This window comes from Patiria miniata, unplaced genomic scaffold, assembly GCF_015706575.1.
Source record: "Patiria miniata isolate m_02_andy unplaced genomic scaffold, ASM1570657v1 HiC_scaffold_18, whole genome shotgun sequence".
Taxonomy (NCBI): Eukaryota; Metazoa; Echinodermata; class Asteroidea; order Valvatida; family Asterinidae; genus Patiria; species Patiria miniata.
In genome coordinates this window covers 12414244-12433291 of record NW_024037056.1, presented here as the reverse complement: position 1 = coordinate 12433291, position 19048 = coordinate 12414244, and the positions used below count along the sequence as shown (strand labels likewise).

At 40.9% G+C, this 19048-nt stretch overlaps 2 protein-coding genes across 2 annotated transcripts; one reads left to right on the top strand and one right to left on the bottom strand.

Annotated features, from left to right (window-relative positions):
• Positions 1 to 268: 268 nt before the first annotated feature.
• Positions 269 to 9687, bottom strand: LOC119724640 (KICSTOR complex protein C12orf66-like). Its single transcript, XM_038195778.1, has 12 exons — positions 9508 to 9687; positions 8461 to 8662; positions 7774 to 7911; positions 7292 to 7458; positions 6474 to 6560; positions 5616 to 5808; positions 5057 to 5155; positions 4514 to 4608; positions 3802 to 3967; positions 2804 to 2896; positions 2207 to 2318; positions 269 to 608 (listed from the first exon to the last, which is right to left on the bottom strand). Exons 1-12 carry the CDS (start codon positions 9519 to 9521, stop codon positions 529 to 531), a joined length of 1446 nt encoding a protein of 481 aa, XP_038051706.1. The 5' UTR covers positions 9522 to 9687; the 3' UTR covers positions 269 to 528.
• Positions 9688 to 9780: 93 nt separating this feature from the next.
• On the top strand, positions 9781 to 18456 carry LOC119724639 (DDB1- and CUL4-associated factor 13-like). The gene is made up of 10 exons (XM_038195777.1): positions 9781 to 10199; positions 11497 to 11696; positions 12646 to 12753; positions 13041 to 13130; positions 13339 to 13494; positions 15055 to 15215; positions 15363 to 15527; positions 16401 to 16536; positions 16714 to 16877; positions 18195 to 18456. The coding sequence occupies exons 1-10, from the start codon at positions 10130 to 10132 to the stop codon at positions 18280 to 18282; spliced, it is 1338 nt and encodes a 445-aa protein (XP_038051705.1). The 5' UTR covers positions 9781 to 10129; the 3' UTR covers positions 18283 to 18456.
• The last annotated feature ends 592 nt before the right edge of the window (positions 18457 to 19048 follow it).

Here is a 19048-nt window from a genome sequence, read left to right as displayed (position 1 = left end):
ATGGTAAAGCCTAAGGGATATTTTGCCATTTCCGTCCGGGAACGGTGTTTTTATCTGCAGCACACATCAATATATCATGATTATTCAGCTTGTTCGATGTTTATTCATAAAAAAATATCAATGACGTCACACCATTGCTATCACTCAGTCATGCATGTACATTAAAGCATTTCAAAGAACAGCTTTCGTCGAGCTGCCACAGTGGCCAAGTGGATAGTGGAATGAACTATGGATCCCAAGATCTGTGGTTCGAACCCATGTCCATTTTCATGAAATATTTTTGTTGGTTGGGATAAGTTTTTTTGAAGGGAAAACACTACGAGAACCTATGTGTCTTCGATCCACACCGAGGGTAGTACAACTTGCTACATCCATCGCATGCCATCCTCTGTCAGGCCTCGATACGCATATCACTACATCGACCTTCGACCAATGAGAGAGCTCCAAGTCACATGACCACTGACCAAGCATTCAACAGTAGAACGGTCAGTCAGTCTTTTAGATTTAGAAGGGCAGCCGTGTCGATCGTCAGTTCATAAGGGCCTTCGTTTTGGCACCTTGTTTTAAACTTGCAAACAATTTGTTGACTCTAAGAAGCTGCCCCATCTCTGCAAATAAGAAAAGAAAGAAATAAAAAATGATGAATACTTAAAAAAATTTCATCTGTGTGACCAATCGTGTTTTACAACAGACAGGTCTCGGTAACATTTCTTATATAATCATAAGATGCATAGTACATAGGCTGTACAACAGGATGAGCCATTATTTTGATAACATAATTAGCGCCCTCTGTAGTTACAGAAACTTTTTATTGCAGCGCCCTCGCTTGGTTCCTTAACTTTCCTGCAATCACATTCTAGCATAGCTGCATTGTCCCGGAACATTCCAACAATCTTCGAATTCCAGAATATTGTTAAGATTTTTCTGAGCTGCATTGCGTGCTGCAAAGCAAAGCTTTCGTGTAATGGCAAGGCATTGCTAGAGACACTCATCCACTTGCGTTCGATTAGACCACACCTATAATTTAGAGTGCTCTGACTACCTTTCAACTACATTTAGTTGGGGACAATTTCCCCTTCGATTGGTTGTCGCACGTCTATCGGTCAGCCTAGGCGGTGAGTACACACCTAATGTTTTCTATCTTTCTTTCTTTTTTTAAAGATGGAATTTTTGGGTCGGGGTGATATAAATCAAATTAGGTTTGATTATAATAGTTTATGCGGTACCCGCTGCTATGTACATCAGATTCGAACCAGACAACCGATCCCATTAGCTCGGTGGTCAAGTGGTAAGACATCTGCACTAGAAAGCAGGAGGTCGTGGGTTCGAGTCCCACCCGAGTGATTTTTTTCCAACTTTCACTCGGGAGGTAACACACTGAGTATACAGTGTTTAAACGTCGGTGAGGGCAAAAACCTAATTTGATTTTCAATTTTTATTCAGCGTTAATATTGTAGAAGTCATGATACATTGGTTGCATGTCTTGGAACTTAAGAAAATATTTTGAGCCTCGTTCTGGATTGCATGGTACAATTGTTACATAAATACATATATTTACATTGCAGATATAAGCTGTAAATGCTGACTTTACATGTAATTGCTATGTAATTTTAAATAACAAAATCTTGTATATATTTTGAGTGAAGTACATTCTGTGTCGTATGTAAATAATTATCGTCGTTGCAGAGACTATATCTGTATCTCAGAGTCCACTTGATTCACATTTTCAATAACTTAAAAAAGTAGCCTTTGGCCACATGAGGAGTTCTTGGTTCTTGGTTGGTTCATCTCCTAAATTCTCCACGTGGGAGTTTATACAGGAGACCAGAACAGGGCAAACCCCTTCTCTTGGCGATAAGTGTCACTGGGTTCTTTTATACTTGCATTGGATAACACAACACACGGGACCTCCGGCTTTACATCCCATCGAAGGACGAAGCAATAATGGTTAAGTGCCTTGCTCAAGGTCACAAGTGTCCACCCGGCGGGCTGGAACCTACGCCACTGTTGTCTCTGAAATACCAGAGCATGAGTTCGGTGTTCTTAACCGCTAGGCCATGACACTCCACAAAACTTTGTTCCACCAAACTTTTTAATAACTCTTCCCTTGGCTACACTATGTATAAGAAGCTATGGGTAGCTGATAAATAAAAATCTTTGATTTTTTTAAAAAAAATTTCTTTTGATTTACACATTTTTTACTCACCTTGTAAAAAGTTGTTGATGTTGGTATCCCGCTCCGATTTCTTGGCCTCAAAGATGAGGACCAGACTAAGTTTGATGTCCACCCGGCAGATGTAGTAAGTTATCTGCTGAGTCTGGGAACAAGACATAAGACCCTTAACATTAGAATCGCTTTTTTGTGTCGTGAAACTGATTTCACAAATTTAGCTTAAATGTAGAAGAGTTTTAAAAATGAACCCCTTTTTGATTGTCAATCAAACAGTGCACAAACCAAGGGATGGCGAGAATGCCATTGTCCAGTGGTAACGGTGTTTGACTCATGTACGATGGTGCGTGGGTTCGAACCCTGCTGGAACATGGTGTTTGTGCCCTTGGGCAAGACACTTAACTACAATTGCCTCTCTCCACCCAGGAGTATGAATGGGTACCTGTGAGCGTACCGAATGTGCACAAATATCGGCTGCCGCGTGGTCTCATGGCCTGATGAACAGGAGAATAATTGTAAAGCGCTTTGAGATTGTTGAAACGATGGAAAGCGCTATATAAGCATTAACATTTATTTATTTTATTTATTTAATATGGCAAAATCCAAAATGGTGGATTTCAAATCTTTTTTTACCTTGTCATAAAAATGAACCACTCTGTCGATGGGTCCACTTTCGGCATTTGGCAGCAGCATGATCAAATTTGGCCAAAGATGGACAGGTCGTTCCTAAAAAACAAAAAAAAACAAAAAAAGATGACTTAGGCCAAAAAAAAAAAATGTTCGGTCTCTGGTCAGACCAAAGTTCCGGAATTGACGCGGCCACGCGTCTTTTTTTTTTTTTTTTTTTTTTTTTTTTTTTCCTTCAAGCTTGGATTGTACAGACAAGGTGGGTACTTTTTTGCTTTTTTGGTGTCCTCATGAACATTGGTGTCCTCCATAATTTGCCTTGGTGCTTTCGATCATTTACCTTGGTGCAATTTCCCATTCCTTGGTGCTCTTTGGAAAAAAAAATACAGGAGGTGTGGAAATAGAGGGCGCTGTTGGAGCTACCGCGGAACATTTTGGAAAAAAAAAAGATCGACGCACATGATTAAAATCGACGCGCATGATTAAAATCGATTAAAATTGGCCTTACTACTGCAATAATTGTTACTACTTGTTTTACAATACATATTATAATTTTGCACTATTAAAATTAAAATAAATTTAGTAAAATAAGTCACAAAATTCTTACAAAGCACAGCCAATTGACTTATCGCCATTTGCAAGTTAGCCATGCCCCTTAGACAACCCTATGTATTTTTGTACGTTAAGTTTTGTTTGTCTCAGATTTTGCGCGTTCCATTTGTATATCATGTAATTGGACAATATTCCACAAGCTGTGTTGACGCAATTCTACCGCGATAGGTCGATTATCAAGACTGATTGTAAAATGATGAATATATTGTAATTTATACAATATAAATGTAGCCTTCAATTTTCTGTCATAAAAATCAATACGTTCTCATTTGTTTCTCATTACTGTGAATTAATACCTATTTCAAACCTGAAATCATTATTCTTCATTCCAGACTTTTTAATCCATCAATCAATTAGTATAACATAGCCCATAGGCAAACCCCATGACTTACAGTAGGGAATGAGAAGACGGCTGGATAGGAGTCTAGCCCCTTGGGCGGCTCGCAGAATGAGTTGGGATGGTGGTAACCGTGACCTTTGTACGTGCCCTCTGACCCCCGCGTGTCAAAGACCAGTGAGATGTTGAGGGCGTCTGATTTCTTCTGGAACAGCGCAATTCTAACAGGTTGAGAATTAATTGGAAGAAAATAACAATAACTTGTTAGGTCAAGTAAAAAAATTAACAACAACATTTACTGTCCGGGTTTTATTTTGAAATAACGGAGGGGAGCGTGTTTTTTTCTCTTTTTTTTCCCCACAAGATGGCGGATTTTCCAAAATGGCGGATGGATTATTCCATTTTCTCAACTCTTTTGCTGTTACAAAATTGGGTCCATAGGAGCTGTAACCTTTTCTACAAAGCTAAGATTTTGTTGGAAAACAAATAACAAGACAATATATTGATAAATATATTTGCCAAGACAGATATTGCAAATGTACGAATTAAAAAAAAAAGAAAAAAAAAAAAAGAAGAGGGCATGGTAAAGGAAGCGGACACAGACCAGAAACTGGTTTATTTTTTGACTTGGCCTTAAACACTATGTATCTTTTTCCTGATGAATTTGTTTAATAAAGGAAGATGAGATTTTTTCTGCCAAAAGATTCAAAAGGGCATACTTTCTATGTAGTTCAAAAAAAATTAAGGAATTTGAAACAGGAACTTACTTTGTGTAATACTCGATCGACATGCTTGATAGGTGCGTTCTCATTTCTCCGGGCAGTGCTTGCTTGGCAAGCATCTCGTGAAAGTAAAGACTAAACTGTTTGGGGAAAAAATGATGACAATGAGCAATCATAATTACTCAAAGGAAGACACAACTGTTAAGATTGTACAAAACAGAGTGTCGTTTTAATATTTATTCATAAAATGTCAGTCAACAATTTGCATGAGCTTATGTTCCACCAAATGTTTCTATGCAAAATCGTAAAACTTGATTGACAAACCACAGCATTAATTTATTTTAAAAAAAAACACTTAAAACTGTTTATTTATTATTTGGAAAAAAAACCCATTATTTGATTACTGTATGATACATTCCTTTCAAGGTGTCTTATGACAAGAAATAATTTTTCTCTCTAATTTTAAAACAATATGGAAGCTGTAAAAAGGTTATAAATAATTAGGGATCGTCTGAAATGTCATTGAACATGCCATTTTGCTAACAGAAAAAAAACAACTAAATGCAGGATTTTGATTCTTGGACAAACCTTGGACATCTGCGATGCCTGGAAGCGAACGTACCACACCATCAGCGGTGGGATACCGGTGACCTTCCCCGGTGCCATTGTCTGTAGCTTCTTCTTTGCCTATTAAACAAAAGGACTATCAACGTTATGTATGTGAACCCAAATTCTTTGTCAGTAATGACTCCCTTAATTTTCTTAGTTTTGAAATTATTTTTCACAATTAATTACTGCATAGCCTGGGGCCAACTTCAACTGAAAGGTTATCAAGGGACACATCAAACTAAAGCTTATTTCGTCATCTTTCACTTTCTGTTCAATTGTTGGGAAGTTAAGGCCAATGACTTTTGGGGACAATTTTACTCAAAAGATGACCTCCCCTAAAATGAGTCCTGTGGTTCGCCCCCATTTTTGAAGTAAAGAAAAATCCTGATACCAGAAATCCTGAAATCACAAATAAATCCTGACAAACTTTCCTGAATATTCAGGAAAAATCCAGACAAAAATCCTGAAATCCTGGCAAAAACCTCCTGAAATCTCACCCCTTCTTTGAAAATGAAACTAGTCGCAAGAAATAGCCTACCTCTCTGAGTTTGATGGATGCACCCCACTCATCCAGTTTGCACTGCGACTCGTTCAGGCTGAGCAGGGCCGGCAGGAAGCTGAATTCAGCAAGGTGCACCAGGGCCTTGAGGAGTGCGTGGAGGGTCTCCAACTCCAGGGAGAGGTTGGACCGGATGGAGCTCAGGATCGGGTGATGAAACTGCTTGGCATGTCTTGGAGAAGTAGACAATAAAAATAATAATAATCCATATTTATGAAGTGAATATGTTGGACGTGATCAGTCGATCTGCGTGATTGGTCGATAATGGTGGATATCGATTATGGGTGGCATGGGTGGCTTGTGCGTAAAGCGCTCGCCTCTCACCAAGGTGACCACGGTTCGAATCCTGGCCGCGGATCGCATGTGAGTAGAGTTGTGCGTTGGTTCTCTCCTGTGCCACGTGGGTTTTTCTCCAGGCCTTCCGGTTTTCCTCCCTCCGCAAACACTTTCGATCTCAGGCTGTGCTCCATGGTCATATATGGGTCGATGTGGCCGGCAGCCATAGGCGCCTTTACGTGCCAGCAGCCCGACCACGTTGTAGCCGCGTCCTTCGTAATTCAGCATACCAGCTGCGAGTAAGGATGATTAGCCTCCCAAATTATTGTTATATTGATAATGTCTCAGACTTTACTTACCTCCTAATAAAAAAATCCTCAAGAGCCGTTTATTAGAAAGAAAAGGTGTTTGACTGGTGGCAGCGCGATCTACCGATTGGCGACAGCGTCATGATCGACCAATAGCGCAGCTCAAGAAAGAGGATGACATCATGGACTTGACTACAACAATGTGTACCAATGGAGACGAAGAGCTAGACTTCCAGACTTGTAACAAACTTACCTCGAAATGACACTTGCCACAGCTACACTCAGATCAGACACATTGATGTCAGCTTTCTGAGATCCTAAATAACACAGCTTCTCATATCTGTGCCATACAATTAAGGAATGAATATTGCCGGCAACTGCCTCCCTCTTCTAACCACGATTCCTAGTTTAATATGTTACTGACAAAGATTTGAACCGCAGACCTCTTGATTGCTATCCAAGTACTCTACCATTGATTTGACAAGTTTGATATGATAGATTTGAAATCTGAAAACTGGCTCTTATCTTTACAGTTTAACAAATATTCAAAAATACTCTAAGACAGTTTACCCATTCCTATTGGTCGAGAGCCTGTCAGGTGGCCGGTCTTAAATGGATGATCAAACACCGATTGGCTGGTCTTAAACACTTTTCCAGAGTCACATGAAATTTTGACTCTTATGAAATCCGGTCCCTTTTATTGGTTGAACATTCACAATCCTCCGTTAGGCATGCGCAATACTACCAATGAATCCGTTATCAAAGTCCGAAATTCACACTACACCGGCACAGCTGCGTTCTGTGCCAGCACGCCAATCTCCATATAAGGAGTTGTTTACGACTACTCGCGAGAGGCACATACCATAACATAGCCAGAAGGGTGTTTAAAAAACATGAAGTAAACTTGTTGAACAAAATCGTTAGAAATTTGGAGTCTGAATGCTGATAACGACCCTTGGCTTCGGCTTGGGTCTTTATCAGCATCCAGACTCCAAACCGGTCTTAAACAAAGTGTTTAAAACCAGCCAAGCATGTTTATTCCCTTATTTAATAAACAAATTTGAAGGATACAGGTCCATCATTTCCTGCCGTGCCTCAATGAAGTGAACCAGCTGCTCACATAGGTGAGACAAGAGCCTGTCCTCGGGGTTCGATCCTGGGTGACCCACCTCTTTGCCTCGCAGCTCCACGCGACGGACGTCACTCATGGCTGAGGAGAAGAGCCACTTGCCCGATTGCTGTCCAAAAAAAAAAAAATTAGCAAAAGGAAAACTTGAACTCAGCCTACAATTTGCCGAAGTACATGGGCTCAAAATGGCATGTCCCCAAACGTGATGAGCTGATTTATAGGTCTCTCTTAAAGACGGCCACCTCTGTAACTGCAACTGCGTATTTTATGCAATAAAGCACACACTGCTGCAGTGTTGAAAAATGTTCCAAACACGCCCGCTTGTTGCTCAAAATGTGTTCAAAATACGACGCAGCCGATGCGCGTTATGCAAGTTGACACTCAAAATGCTGATACACATGGGAAATTTATAATAGCGACTTACCGCTCGGGCAAACCATTTCTGCTCAAAGAAGACCAGGTGCATGTAGGTTTTCTCGGCGGACGCTAGGACAGACAGAGCGTTGACAAGGCTGGTCCAGAGATTCCCTGGCTGGGAGCGAATTGCCTCTTTCTCTTGGTCCTGAAAAGAGGAAAAGAAGGGCAAAATATCTTGAATAGTTTGGAAACAATTAACCTGCTTTTTAAAATGGACAGTGTAGCTTTAGAGGGGATTGCGAGTTGAAGGCCCACCAGCTGCATTCAACTGATCTTAATTTTGGAGAAATTTGCAGCTAGACTACGCGAATTGAGTGTCGGAGTTGGTCCTGTGATGAAAACCAGAAGGCTTTGTCTTCTAAAAAGGGCGCTGAGTGCTCGCCTCTCACCACTGTGGCCTGGGTTCGATTCCCGGCTCGGACCATGTGTAAGTAGAGTTGTGCGTTGATTCTCTCCTGTGCCACGAGGGTTTTTCTCCGGCCCATCCGGTTTTCCTCCCTCCACAAAAAAAATGAACACTTTCGATCTCCGGCTGAGCTCCGTGGTCAGACATGGGTCATATGGCGGCAGCTAATGCAGTCACCTTGACATGCCTTCTTCTCGGCCACATGGTAGTTGCGTCAGCTTCTCAGCTGTGAGTTAGGACGCGAGTAAGAAACTTTAGGACAATCCAAAATCTGATGCTGATCCTTACCAATAGCTCTTTGAATCTGTCATACGCAAAGTGGCTGAGAGCGGTGAAGTACATCTCCAGGAACTGTTGCTCCTGGGGTAAGATGTGATGCGGGCTGCTGGAGGCAGTGGAGGCGGAGGAAGGAAGAGACGATGCCGATGCTACGAATGAGTCTTCCTTTTCACTCATGTTGATGGATCGGGCATCTATAGTCGACTTGTACCTGTGACCAAAAAAATGCAGAGATTTACTGAGATTCTGGCTTTCATACTTAAAGGTATAGAAGGCAAGAGGTTGGACGGAAGGGCTCTTGGAAGTTAGATATCGCTTTGTGCCAGTTGGTTATAGCGCCCTCTTGCGTCCTACTTTATCCCATGGGCGCATCCATCTTGTTTTCACCTCATGTGATACCCTCTCACTAAAGTCTTCCTCTCGTTTGATAAGTCTTTTGTTAGGATGTGATTCCTTCGTGTGGCGTCCCCCATTGCGTGGTGGCAGCGGTGGGATTCGAACCCACGCCATCAAAATGACTGGTGACTTTGTCTGGATTTGACAAAGGATTATCCAAGACTCCAAAGAGCCTGGTTGGTTCTAAGTTTCGCACAGAGTGTATAAATTTTTGAAAAAGGAATTTTAAAAGTGAAGAAATTGCACATTTTTTGTACAACACCCCCCCCCCCCAAAGTAGGGCCTACAGTCTTCATTTTTAAAGTTAAACCCCAAAATGCAATTGTTTCCACCTTTTTGCCCCGTAGGTGACAGTGGGGCCATGGTCTGGTGCTGCACACAGGTGCTTTCTAATTCTAGAAGCACAAAGCCCTGGCAAAAGACTTAAGTCGGTATGCCCCCATTTATTGGGTTTGTTCATTGGGGCGACTTGACAAGTTCACAAATGTCGATCTTTTTCTTTTACGGAAGGAATAAATTAAAAAGACCATACACACTATGTTGCTATCTTTCATAGTAACACATTTATTAAAGAATGTCTGCTTGTTTCCATTTTTGTATTTGGTTTTTTACTGGTAATCTAATCTGTAATCAGAAACGACAACAACAGCACAAACTTACATGGGGGCTGCCATCTTGGAAATGGCAGGAATTGTGGGAGTTATTAGGGTATTCTATTTTTGTAAAACGGGGTGGTTGGGTAAAAGCCCTTACGGCAATGATATTTTAGTCGATATTCTGTATATTTTTATACTCTATTTAACATAATGTGAAAGATTTTCACAATAAAAAAATAATACAAAGAATGTTTGCTCGGTGAGCTTTCTAATTTTGCTGCATTGAATATACGGACACCCCTATTTTGATAATGGAACGATTCGAGGGCTCATTTCGTGCAACAACGTGCAAGACATGCAAGAAGGAGGACGTGTAGGCTGATCTGCATCGTCGTTTTCAACATTTTGCTGTCAATTCACCAAGTCGGAAACACTTTTGTTCGAAACAAAGAAAGCAATTGATTGTGACTTTTCACACACGTGGCCCTTTCGTTATTGAAGAAATTTTCTTTTGGACGCTGTGCAGTGTTTTGTTTGGCCAGTCCTTCACAAAAATGTCACCATCCGTGCCATGTGAACTGGTCCGATGAATGAACTGAGTGAATGAAAAACTTGAGTAGGGCCTCCTATCCTATTTTGGTACATTTACTTAGCTTCTGGTCGTGGAACTCGTCGCAGAACTCAAGATGAAGGTGAAGATGTTGAGTCGTAACCCTGACAATTATATTCGGGAAACCAAGAATGATATTCACAAAGGTAAACACTTTTAAAACGGACTTTTAAGTTAACAAAACATAGCATTATCAGAAAGTTATACAATGTATATTTTCTTGTAATTTTTGTATCAACCATCGTTAATATTTTACAAATTATAGTTTGAATTTTTTACCCCATGTTAGCCAACAATTCTTTTTATGACATTCTTATACTAGATCCAATGACAATTGATGATATGCCATTTTATATAGATACCATTCCTATTTCTTAAAATTAGGGAGGGGGGATGCGCAATATTCTTGTATGTATTTATTTAGTATTTACATGTATTCTGTTTCCCATTAAACTTACTTTGGTTACTGTATTTACAAACAATTTAAACTTGCTGAGGAATTGATATAAGCTTGCTGTGTGCATATTGGGGAGTTTGTCAGATTTGAACCAGCCAGCCGATCCCAGCAAGCTCAGTTGTCGAGTGGTAAGACGTCTGCACTATAGAAAGCAGCAGGTCGTGGGTTCGAGTCCCACCCGAGTGATTTGTTCTCACTTTCACTCGGGGGGGGGGGGGGGGGGGGTAACACACTGAGAATACAGTGTTTATACATCGGTGAAGGGCAAAACCTGGTATTGAATTGTTTGTTTTTGTTTTTAAAACGTTTGAAATACCTCTTACATGTACTTGCCATGTTCAGATGTCAATACCATACAACTTGACAACATAACTTGTTCGTGTCGGCTGTCCTAATTAAATGTGGTATAGAGCGGCACGGCATTACTTCGGCCGATGAAAACATCTTATTCATTAGCAAATGTGTTTTCATCATTTGCCATTCAGCACTCCAGACTTAAGAACCATAAAAAACAAGCTAAAAAGATTTCAGAAGTTACTGGATGTCCGCACTAACCTATAGCAGCAGGGATGGCAACTAATAATTGGAACGGCTCAAGAGTTGGCCATTAACCCTTACTCTCTGAGGGTAGTTTACTGCATGTCAGTTGGTTATGCCAATGCCCTCCAGCTGCAGTTATTTGGCAGATAACAAGTCTTAACAGTGAAGGCTCCAATTGGCAGGAGTTGGAGGCCCTGGAGGGTGCCTGATACTGACCAGCTGGGGGCACTCACTTTGTTATCAGAGGACTCTCATTGTTCTCTGTGGCATGTATTGGAGTGCCTGTCCAGTTACCCTTGAAATGACATGGCAGATATTGGAGGGCCATGCAAAAAACATAGGAGATTTTCTTGAGGCACAATTGGCATGCATTGGAGGGTCAAGTAGGGTAAGGGTTAATTTTAATCTACATGTACCTCATTTTTTTCCTTTACTCCACATTCCAGTTCCAAGGAACTATGATCCCTCCTTGCATCCCTTCGAGGCATCAAGGGAGTACATCCGAGCGCTGAATGCCACCAAGTTGGAGCGAGTCTTTGCCAAACCATTCCTGGGAGCCCTAGAGGGTCACACGGACGGCGTGCATTGTATGTTCAAGCATCCCGGCAGCTTGTCGACGCTTTTGTCCGGGGGTTGCGACGGACAGGTTAGTAAATGCTTAACGGACTCCGTGCAGACGTACCGCCTCAGTGGTTGAAAAGAGAAAGTTTGAAGAGACCACTCGGAGGGACTCAAACGTATTGCTTGGTGCTGACGGCACCTGACGCTGAAGCCATTAAGGGTCGGGTTCCAAGCCACACTGAGACCTGGAGTGTTCTGAAACATGCAAAACTAATTCCGGCCAACTTTACTCACTCTGATAGCCAGCAAATTTCTCCAAAATGTTCATTGGGCAAAGAAAGGGTCCTCAGTATTTCACCAACCAAGTTTGAAAACTCAATTCAATTTTTAATAGAAAACATTTCTTCAATATTTTTCAAATGAGAAGGAAGTCGAATGATTTCAAAATGAGGCTAAGGACTAGACTGGTACATGTCCAACCATTGGTCCAACTATTTGTCAAGACTGGTCTTTTCATTCAGTGTCATTAGTCTTGTTGTTTCTCTTCATTTACACAATAATAGTGATTATGTATAGTTTGGGACATCTTACGTAATCGCATATATTATTGTACAAAGGTGACAACAGTGACATAATCGTAAACTAAAAAAGTAACATGGAAAAAGTGTGCAATGAAAATGAAATTTAGCGCTCACAGTTTCGTTTTCCGCCATTTTTGTTGATAATTGGCCCTTCTGGACTATGCTATGGACATTGCTATTGATAACCAGCTATAAATCGTTGCGCGACCAGCCGTGGTAGGCTGGTTCCAAATAGTCAACTAGACAGAATTCGGGCTAACTTTAGTCGAACGATGGTTAACCAATGGTCAACAGTAGTTCTTGCATGAACTTGCCCTTTGTTAAAGTGAAAATATTTCTCATGGAATTTTGGAAATATCTCAGTGAAAAATCAGGAAAAAAAATTTGTTTTCATAAAATGCTTGGAACCTTGTTATTATGTGTTTTCATTATTATACTTTTGGTTGATTTCAGGTCAAAATTTGGAATCTGTCGACCAGAAAGTGTGAGCGAACCATCGCTGCCCACAGCGGGTTTGTGAGAGGCGTCTGCACGGACAGAAAAGCAACAAATATCTTCACGGTAATTATGGAGCCAAACTCTTCATTTTTAACTCTCATTTGATAGATTTTGTTTAATCTACAACAGCGGGTCAAGGTTTTCATCTGTGTGCCCATGGAATGCGCTGCATTGATCATGGAAAACTACCCACAATCCTTTGTGTTTCCTTCACATTTTTACAAACTGTTTTTCTGGTATTAGAAGTTTTTAAGTTGCTACTTTTTTGTGTTTTTAATAAATATTACCGTGTTGTTCAACTTCAAGTTATCGCCGCATTTTATCCTTTGGATTGTTCCATTATTTTGTAGGTGGGAGATGACCAGACAGTCAAACAGTGGAGCATGGCGCCACCCGAGTACGGCAAACAAGAAACACCCCTCAATACCGTAATTGGAAAGGTACTTCTTTTTTCTTTTTTTCTTCAAAAGGTGCTCTTAAATTCCTTCTGGGAATTTCCAATCTTCCAAATAGAACGAAATGTTGCACAACTGGCACAATAAATTGGGGCGCAAGTGCACTTATGTCATTGCGTACAGTTTTGTGAAATCAGTTGCAGGAACCAGAACGTTTATATTTTTTTGGTGTGATTTTTTTTCTGTGCTACAGACAGTATTTCAGTCCATTGACCACCATTGGCAGGATGCCAAGTTTGCCACCAGCGGTCAGCAAGTGGACATATGGGACGAGCAACGGTCAGAGCCCCTGCGGTCATTCACCTGGGGGACAGACAGTGTACACAGTGTTAAATTTAATCCGATAGAGGTAGGGCCCAAGACTTCATTTCATTCATAAAAAAAGTTGTTAATTAATAAATTTCATTGATAGTATGCTTGGTAATGTTATCAATCTAAAAAGAGGAGAAAATTGATCCTAATGTTTTAAGAATTATCCTTGGACCCGATGACAGCTTTAACCAGTTCGTGCTGGGATTATTTTGACATTGATAACATTACCAAAAAAGAGGAGAAAATTGATCCTAATGTTTTAAGAATTATCCTTGGACCCGATGACAGCTTTAACCAGTTCGTGCTGGGATTATTTTGACATTGACTGAACCCAGGCATTGTTTTCACAAACCTTGATGCCGGATGGGTTCAGGCCATCATCTGTGGGTAGCACACCCTGATATTTCTGGCCTCGCTCGCTGCGAGCAGGTCGCAGACAGTTATTCGCTCGTTGCATGTATACACGTGCATCCGACGTGAACTGGCTAAAAAGCTCAATGAATTAACCTGCTAATGTTCTTCATCAAATCTTATACATCCATCATCATCATGTTGTTGATTGGGAACAAGCGGAAATCATAGCCCCAGAGAAACACTGGTACACCCGTCGTATCAGAGAAGCTATTGAGATCCACAAACATGACACTGTCCCACAAGATATCGGCTATTTCATAAGCAACATATGGCATTCAGTTATTCCAAGTTGCAACACTCGTGGCTCACAGCCAACTGACACACCTGAGCAAGCAGGACGCTCAGCGGGCATCCCTCAACACAATGCCCAAGGCTCACAGCCAACTGACACAGTCGAGCGAGCAGGACGCTCATCGGGCATCCCTCAACACAATGCCCATGGCTCACAACCAACTGACACACCCGAGCAAGCAGGGCATGCCCAGCAAGCACTCCTAATCCTAACAAATCCTACTTAAGGAGTAGCATCTCCAACTCTCTTCAGTCTCCTGACGATGACTAGAGCAGGCTAGTCGAAACGTTGGCACCAAAGACAAGTTTGTTTAGAACTTACATTGTACAGCAGGACTGTTCTTATCAGAACAAAAAACTACTTAGCAAAGTTGATAATAAGCAGGACAAGTTCTTTTCAGAACTAATATCTTCTAAGCTGTAGTTATTATCACATGGTGTTACCGCAAACCGAAACGATACCGATATCCATCATCTAGCAATGGTCAAGGAGATTACAGACTACATGTAGGAGTTTTGGATCATTTCTCTGAATCATTAATTAGATATCATGGTTAATTGGCTCGGTCACGGACATAACACTTCCTTTTATAATGCTGGAATTATCATCTAGATGATAAGATGGAATTTTGTGTTGGAAGATGTAAATTTCAACTTTGGGTTGAAATAAAATGTTGAAAGAAAATGTTGAAAGCCGGTGACTCATTTTTGAGAACTTGAAAAATGTAGTATCCAGATGCCACTTCAGCGGTTGTGTACAAAATTTGAAATGTTTCTCAGTCCCAAATTCATGTCTTTTCGTCATTTTTGCAATGACTGACCTTCATTGAGATGATATATGAAGAAAAACGTGGCGTCAGGTTGCAACATTTTTCCAATTTTTGTTTTGTAGACATACATGCTGGCCAGCTGCACGGCCGACCGTAACATCATTCTGTACGACATGCGGGGGTCGACGCCCCTGAGGAAACTACTACTCAACATGCGCACAAACACGATAGCGTGGAACCCGATGGAAGCGTTTACGTTCACTGCAGCTAACGAAGATTATAAGTGAGTAAACAACGATCAACGTAAAATGAGGGTTTGACAATGTGGAGTAGAACGCGAGAGAAGTTTTTAATGAAAGTTAATTAAAATCATAACTGTTTACAATTTTAGTTTTGCTTTATTTTTCATATTTTAATTTTTTTTTCACAGCCTTTATACATTTGACATTCGGAAGTTAGACATAGCGCTCAATGTTCACATGGATCACGTATCGGCCGTCATGGACGTCGACTACTCACCCACCGGGAAGGAGTTTGTCAGCGGAAGCTTTGATAAATCCGTCCGGATATTTCCATCAGATAGGGGCCGCAGCAGGTAATGTTGGTAGGGCCGGAATAATTTTGAAAAATGCAGTTGTATGTTGGGCTCACGGTTTTGCAGAGATTTTGTCTGAATAAAGAAAAATGGTCCCAAATTTTGCTGAAACATTGGAAATTGTTTGCCTGAAGTTTGAAGATAAATTTTTTTTTCACTTAAAATAGCCCCGAAAAATTTGAGATTTTGTTTTTAATAGAGCAAAATGTTCCCAAAAGTGCCTGAAATTGTTGAACAAAATGTATTGCCCAAAGTGTGAAAATAAAGTCCCTTTTTTTCTAATAAAACTAAAAAAAATATATTAGAATTATTCCAAAATGATGGGTTTTGTACAATCTGTATATATAGTGATTAAGTTAGTACAGAGTTTTGGGTAGTACAAATGTTTTTGGTTGTTTTGTAAAGTAATTTTTGTACAGTCTTTTTGTATTGTTGGAAGTATCGTTTTGTGCCGGTTTTTTTTTACCGTGGTTAGGGTTTTTGACTCATGAGCAGAGGGTCAGGGGTTCGAATCCAGCAGCTGGCCATATGTTGTGTCCTTGGGCAAGCCATTTCACCTCCACTTGCCTCTCTCCACCCAGGAGTATAAATGGGTACCATTTTTAGCAGGGGAGTAACCTGCGATAGACTGGCATCCCATCCAGGGGGAATAGAAATATTCTCTGTTGTTTCGTGCTAAGGAAACTGGAGATAAAAACGCCAGCCTGGTGGGCCAAATTGGCTCATGACAGACTTTACTATTATGGTATAGACAATTTTTGAACAGTCTTGCATGATAAATCTTTGATGGAATCAGTTTGTATACAATTTTGACACATATTTTGTACAGTTATTTTTGTGAACTTTTGTGCAATTGTCCATTTTCTTACACAGGGAAATCTATCACACCAAGCGAATGCAGCATGTGACCTGCGTCAGATGGAGTCTTGACAACAAATATATCCTCTCCGGCTCCGACGAAACCAACATCAGAATCTGGAAAGCTGAGGCATCAGAAAAGTTAGGAAAGGTAACGGCAAGATCATCAGATCCTGGCATTAACGGTCGGGTTCTCGGGTACCCGGTTCCGATGCACAGCCCTACAAGCTGGTAGTTTTGAGTAGCATTTTTTTCACTTTAAAGTAAACTGAATCGAAATAAACAAGAAATCGATGAATTACTATTGTATTTTTTTCTTTAATGACAGCTGCAAAAGAGAGAGGTAGCGGCTTTCGAGTACAACGCCAAACTGAAGGAGAAATTTCGTCACCACCCGCAGCTAAAGCGCATCCGACGGCACCGGCACGTCCCGAGACCCATCTACCAGGAGGGCAAGACCATCCGGGTGCAACGGGAATCCATCAAGAGAAAGTACGTAGTCTGTCTGTTGGTTCGACTGGTTGGCTGCTTGGTTTGAATGTGGTCTCGGTGTTGAGATGTAATCTCTCTGTGTGGTGTTATATAGCGTAGTTGATGTTGTAACCCCAACAACTGGGCCCTTTTGGCTAGGAACCATCCTCAATCCCGCAAAATCCTCCACTTGCCACCATGTCAAAATTGGATTCAGCCTCAATCCTACAAAATCATCCGTTTTTATTTGTTCAGTTGAGGGGTGACCATTGCCACAATCCTTCACAATCCTCCAACTATCACTGTTAATAGGTTGAGGCAGTCTCGATGACATTCAGAAGCAGTACGGATGATATCAAGCATAATGCAGTGCTCAATTATGCATGGCTGAACATAAACAATGCAAGGTACAGCCTATGAACTCGACACAATGCATCCTCCAAAATCAACTGATACTTTTTGTCATTCAGCCTCAATCCTCCAAAATCCGCCAAAAACCACCAGGAGGATTTTGTTGGTTGAGAGATTTTCTGCCTGCAATGCAGCGTATAAAAGCAGATGAAATTTGGAAGGCAAAAGGGATGTTCATGCTCACAGGGTTAGCGGAGAATTGTCTGTAAGCACAGAGTGGTAAACACTAAGCACAGAATTGTATGCAAAGCGGAGCCAGTTACTGGAACCAGATTATGGTAGAAGTTAGCACATGCATATCAGTGTTGTAGTCAAGTACTTTCTTTCGAGTACCGAGTACGGCCGAGTACTTAGGTTGCCGAGTACGAGTACGATGGTTCATTGTGCCAAGTCAGACCGATATACAGACCCACTCACAGCTAGTTGTTAAATGTGTTTGTCCAGACTTGCACAGAGGAAAATCAGGAAATCTCGATTTCTCCACAAGCCAATCAACCATTTCAAACTGAAAGTATCGATAAAATAAGGCCATGGTAAGTGAAGCTATAACATTTTTTCCCCCGAGTACTGCTATTCGAGTACGAGTACTTAAATGATCGATACAATTTCGACATGTCGAGTACGAGTACTTTGCTGCCCAACTACGAGTACCGTCATTTCGAGTACGAGTACTTTGACATTCGAGTACGAGTACGAGTACTCCAAAAAAGTACTCGAGTAGTACTCGAGTACGAGTACCGAGTACGAGTACTACAACACTGATGCATATTAGAAAAAATTCTCAGATTTTCCTTACAAAGTTAGACCTTACGATGTTAGACCTTCCATCGCAATATGGCCAGTATGTACAGACCCTCCGTGCACCCCCATTTGTCCTACATGATAGATATTACTTTAAACATAATTCCCTTTTCTGTCTTTTTTTAGGACTGAGAACAGACGGCGACACAGTAAAAAGGGAGCAGTGCCTCACGTTCCAGAGAGAAAGAAAGGAATTATCACTGTGGTGGAGTAAACTTTTGTCCATTTTTATGTTTTGGTTTTTTTTTTCGGGAGGGGGATTTTTTTTAACCTTAACCTTTTCAAATCCTCCAAAATCCTCTTTGCAATATGAAAGATTTTACAGGACTGAGGCTATGTGGCAAAAATGTGTGGCTAATTTTGGAGGATGCACTGTGTCATGGTCTTAGGCCGGACCTTGTGTTGTTTATGCTCAGCCATGCATAAATTTAGGCCTACATTATACTTGAAATCCTCCGCACTTCTTCAGGATGTCACTGGCTCTGCCTCAACATATTGACAGTGATTGTCGGAGGATTTTGCAGGATTGAGGCAGTGGTTACAAGGACCACATTCAAGAAGTAACAGAGGATTTTGCAAGATTGAGGCTGTATGCAATTTTTACTTGGAGGAAGTTGGAGGATTTTGCAGGATTGAGGTTGCATCTTAGCAAAAATGCCCAGGGAGTTGGGGTTAAATTAAAACCTGCAGCGCATTTTGCAACCCTAGTTCAGTTTTACTTCTTATTTACGCTGCCTTGAATGAAACAATTCATATGAAAATCACATACCGAAATGTAAACACGCAACATGAAGTTACATCATGAAATGTCAATGGAAATTCAATTGATCAATTGTAATAATTATGATTGTTTTATTCTTAATTAAGAAGTAGGTACGTAGCTGACGTGGCAAGTAAACAAAGGAGTGAGGGGAATTTAAAAAAAAAAAAAAAGGAATAACTCAAAACTGGAAATCGACTGTTGCATTAATAATTAGAAT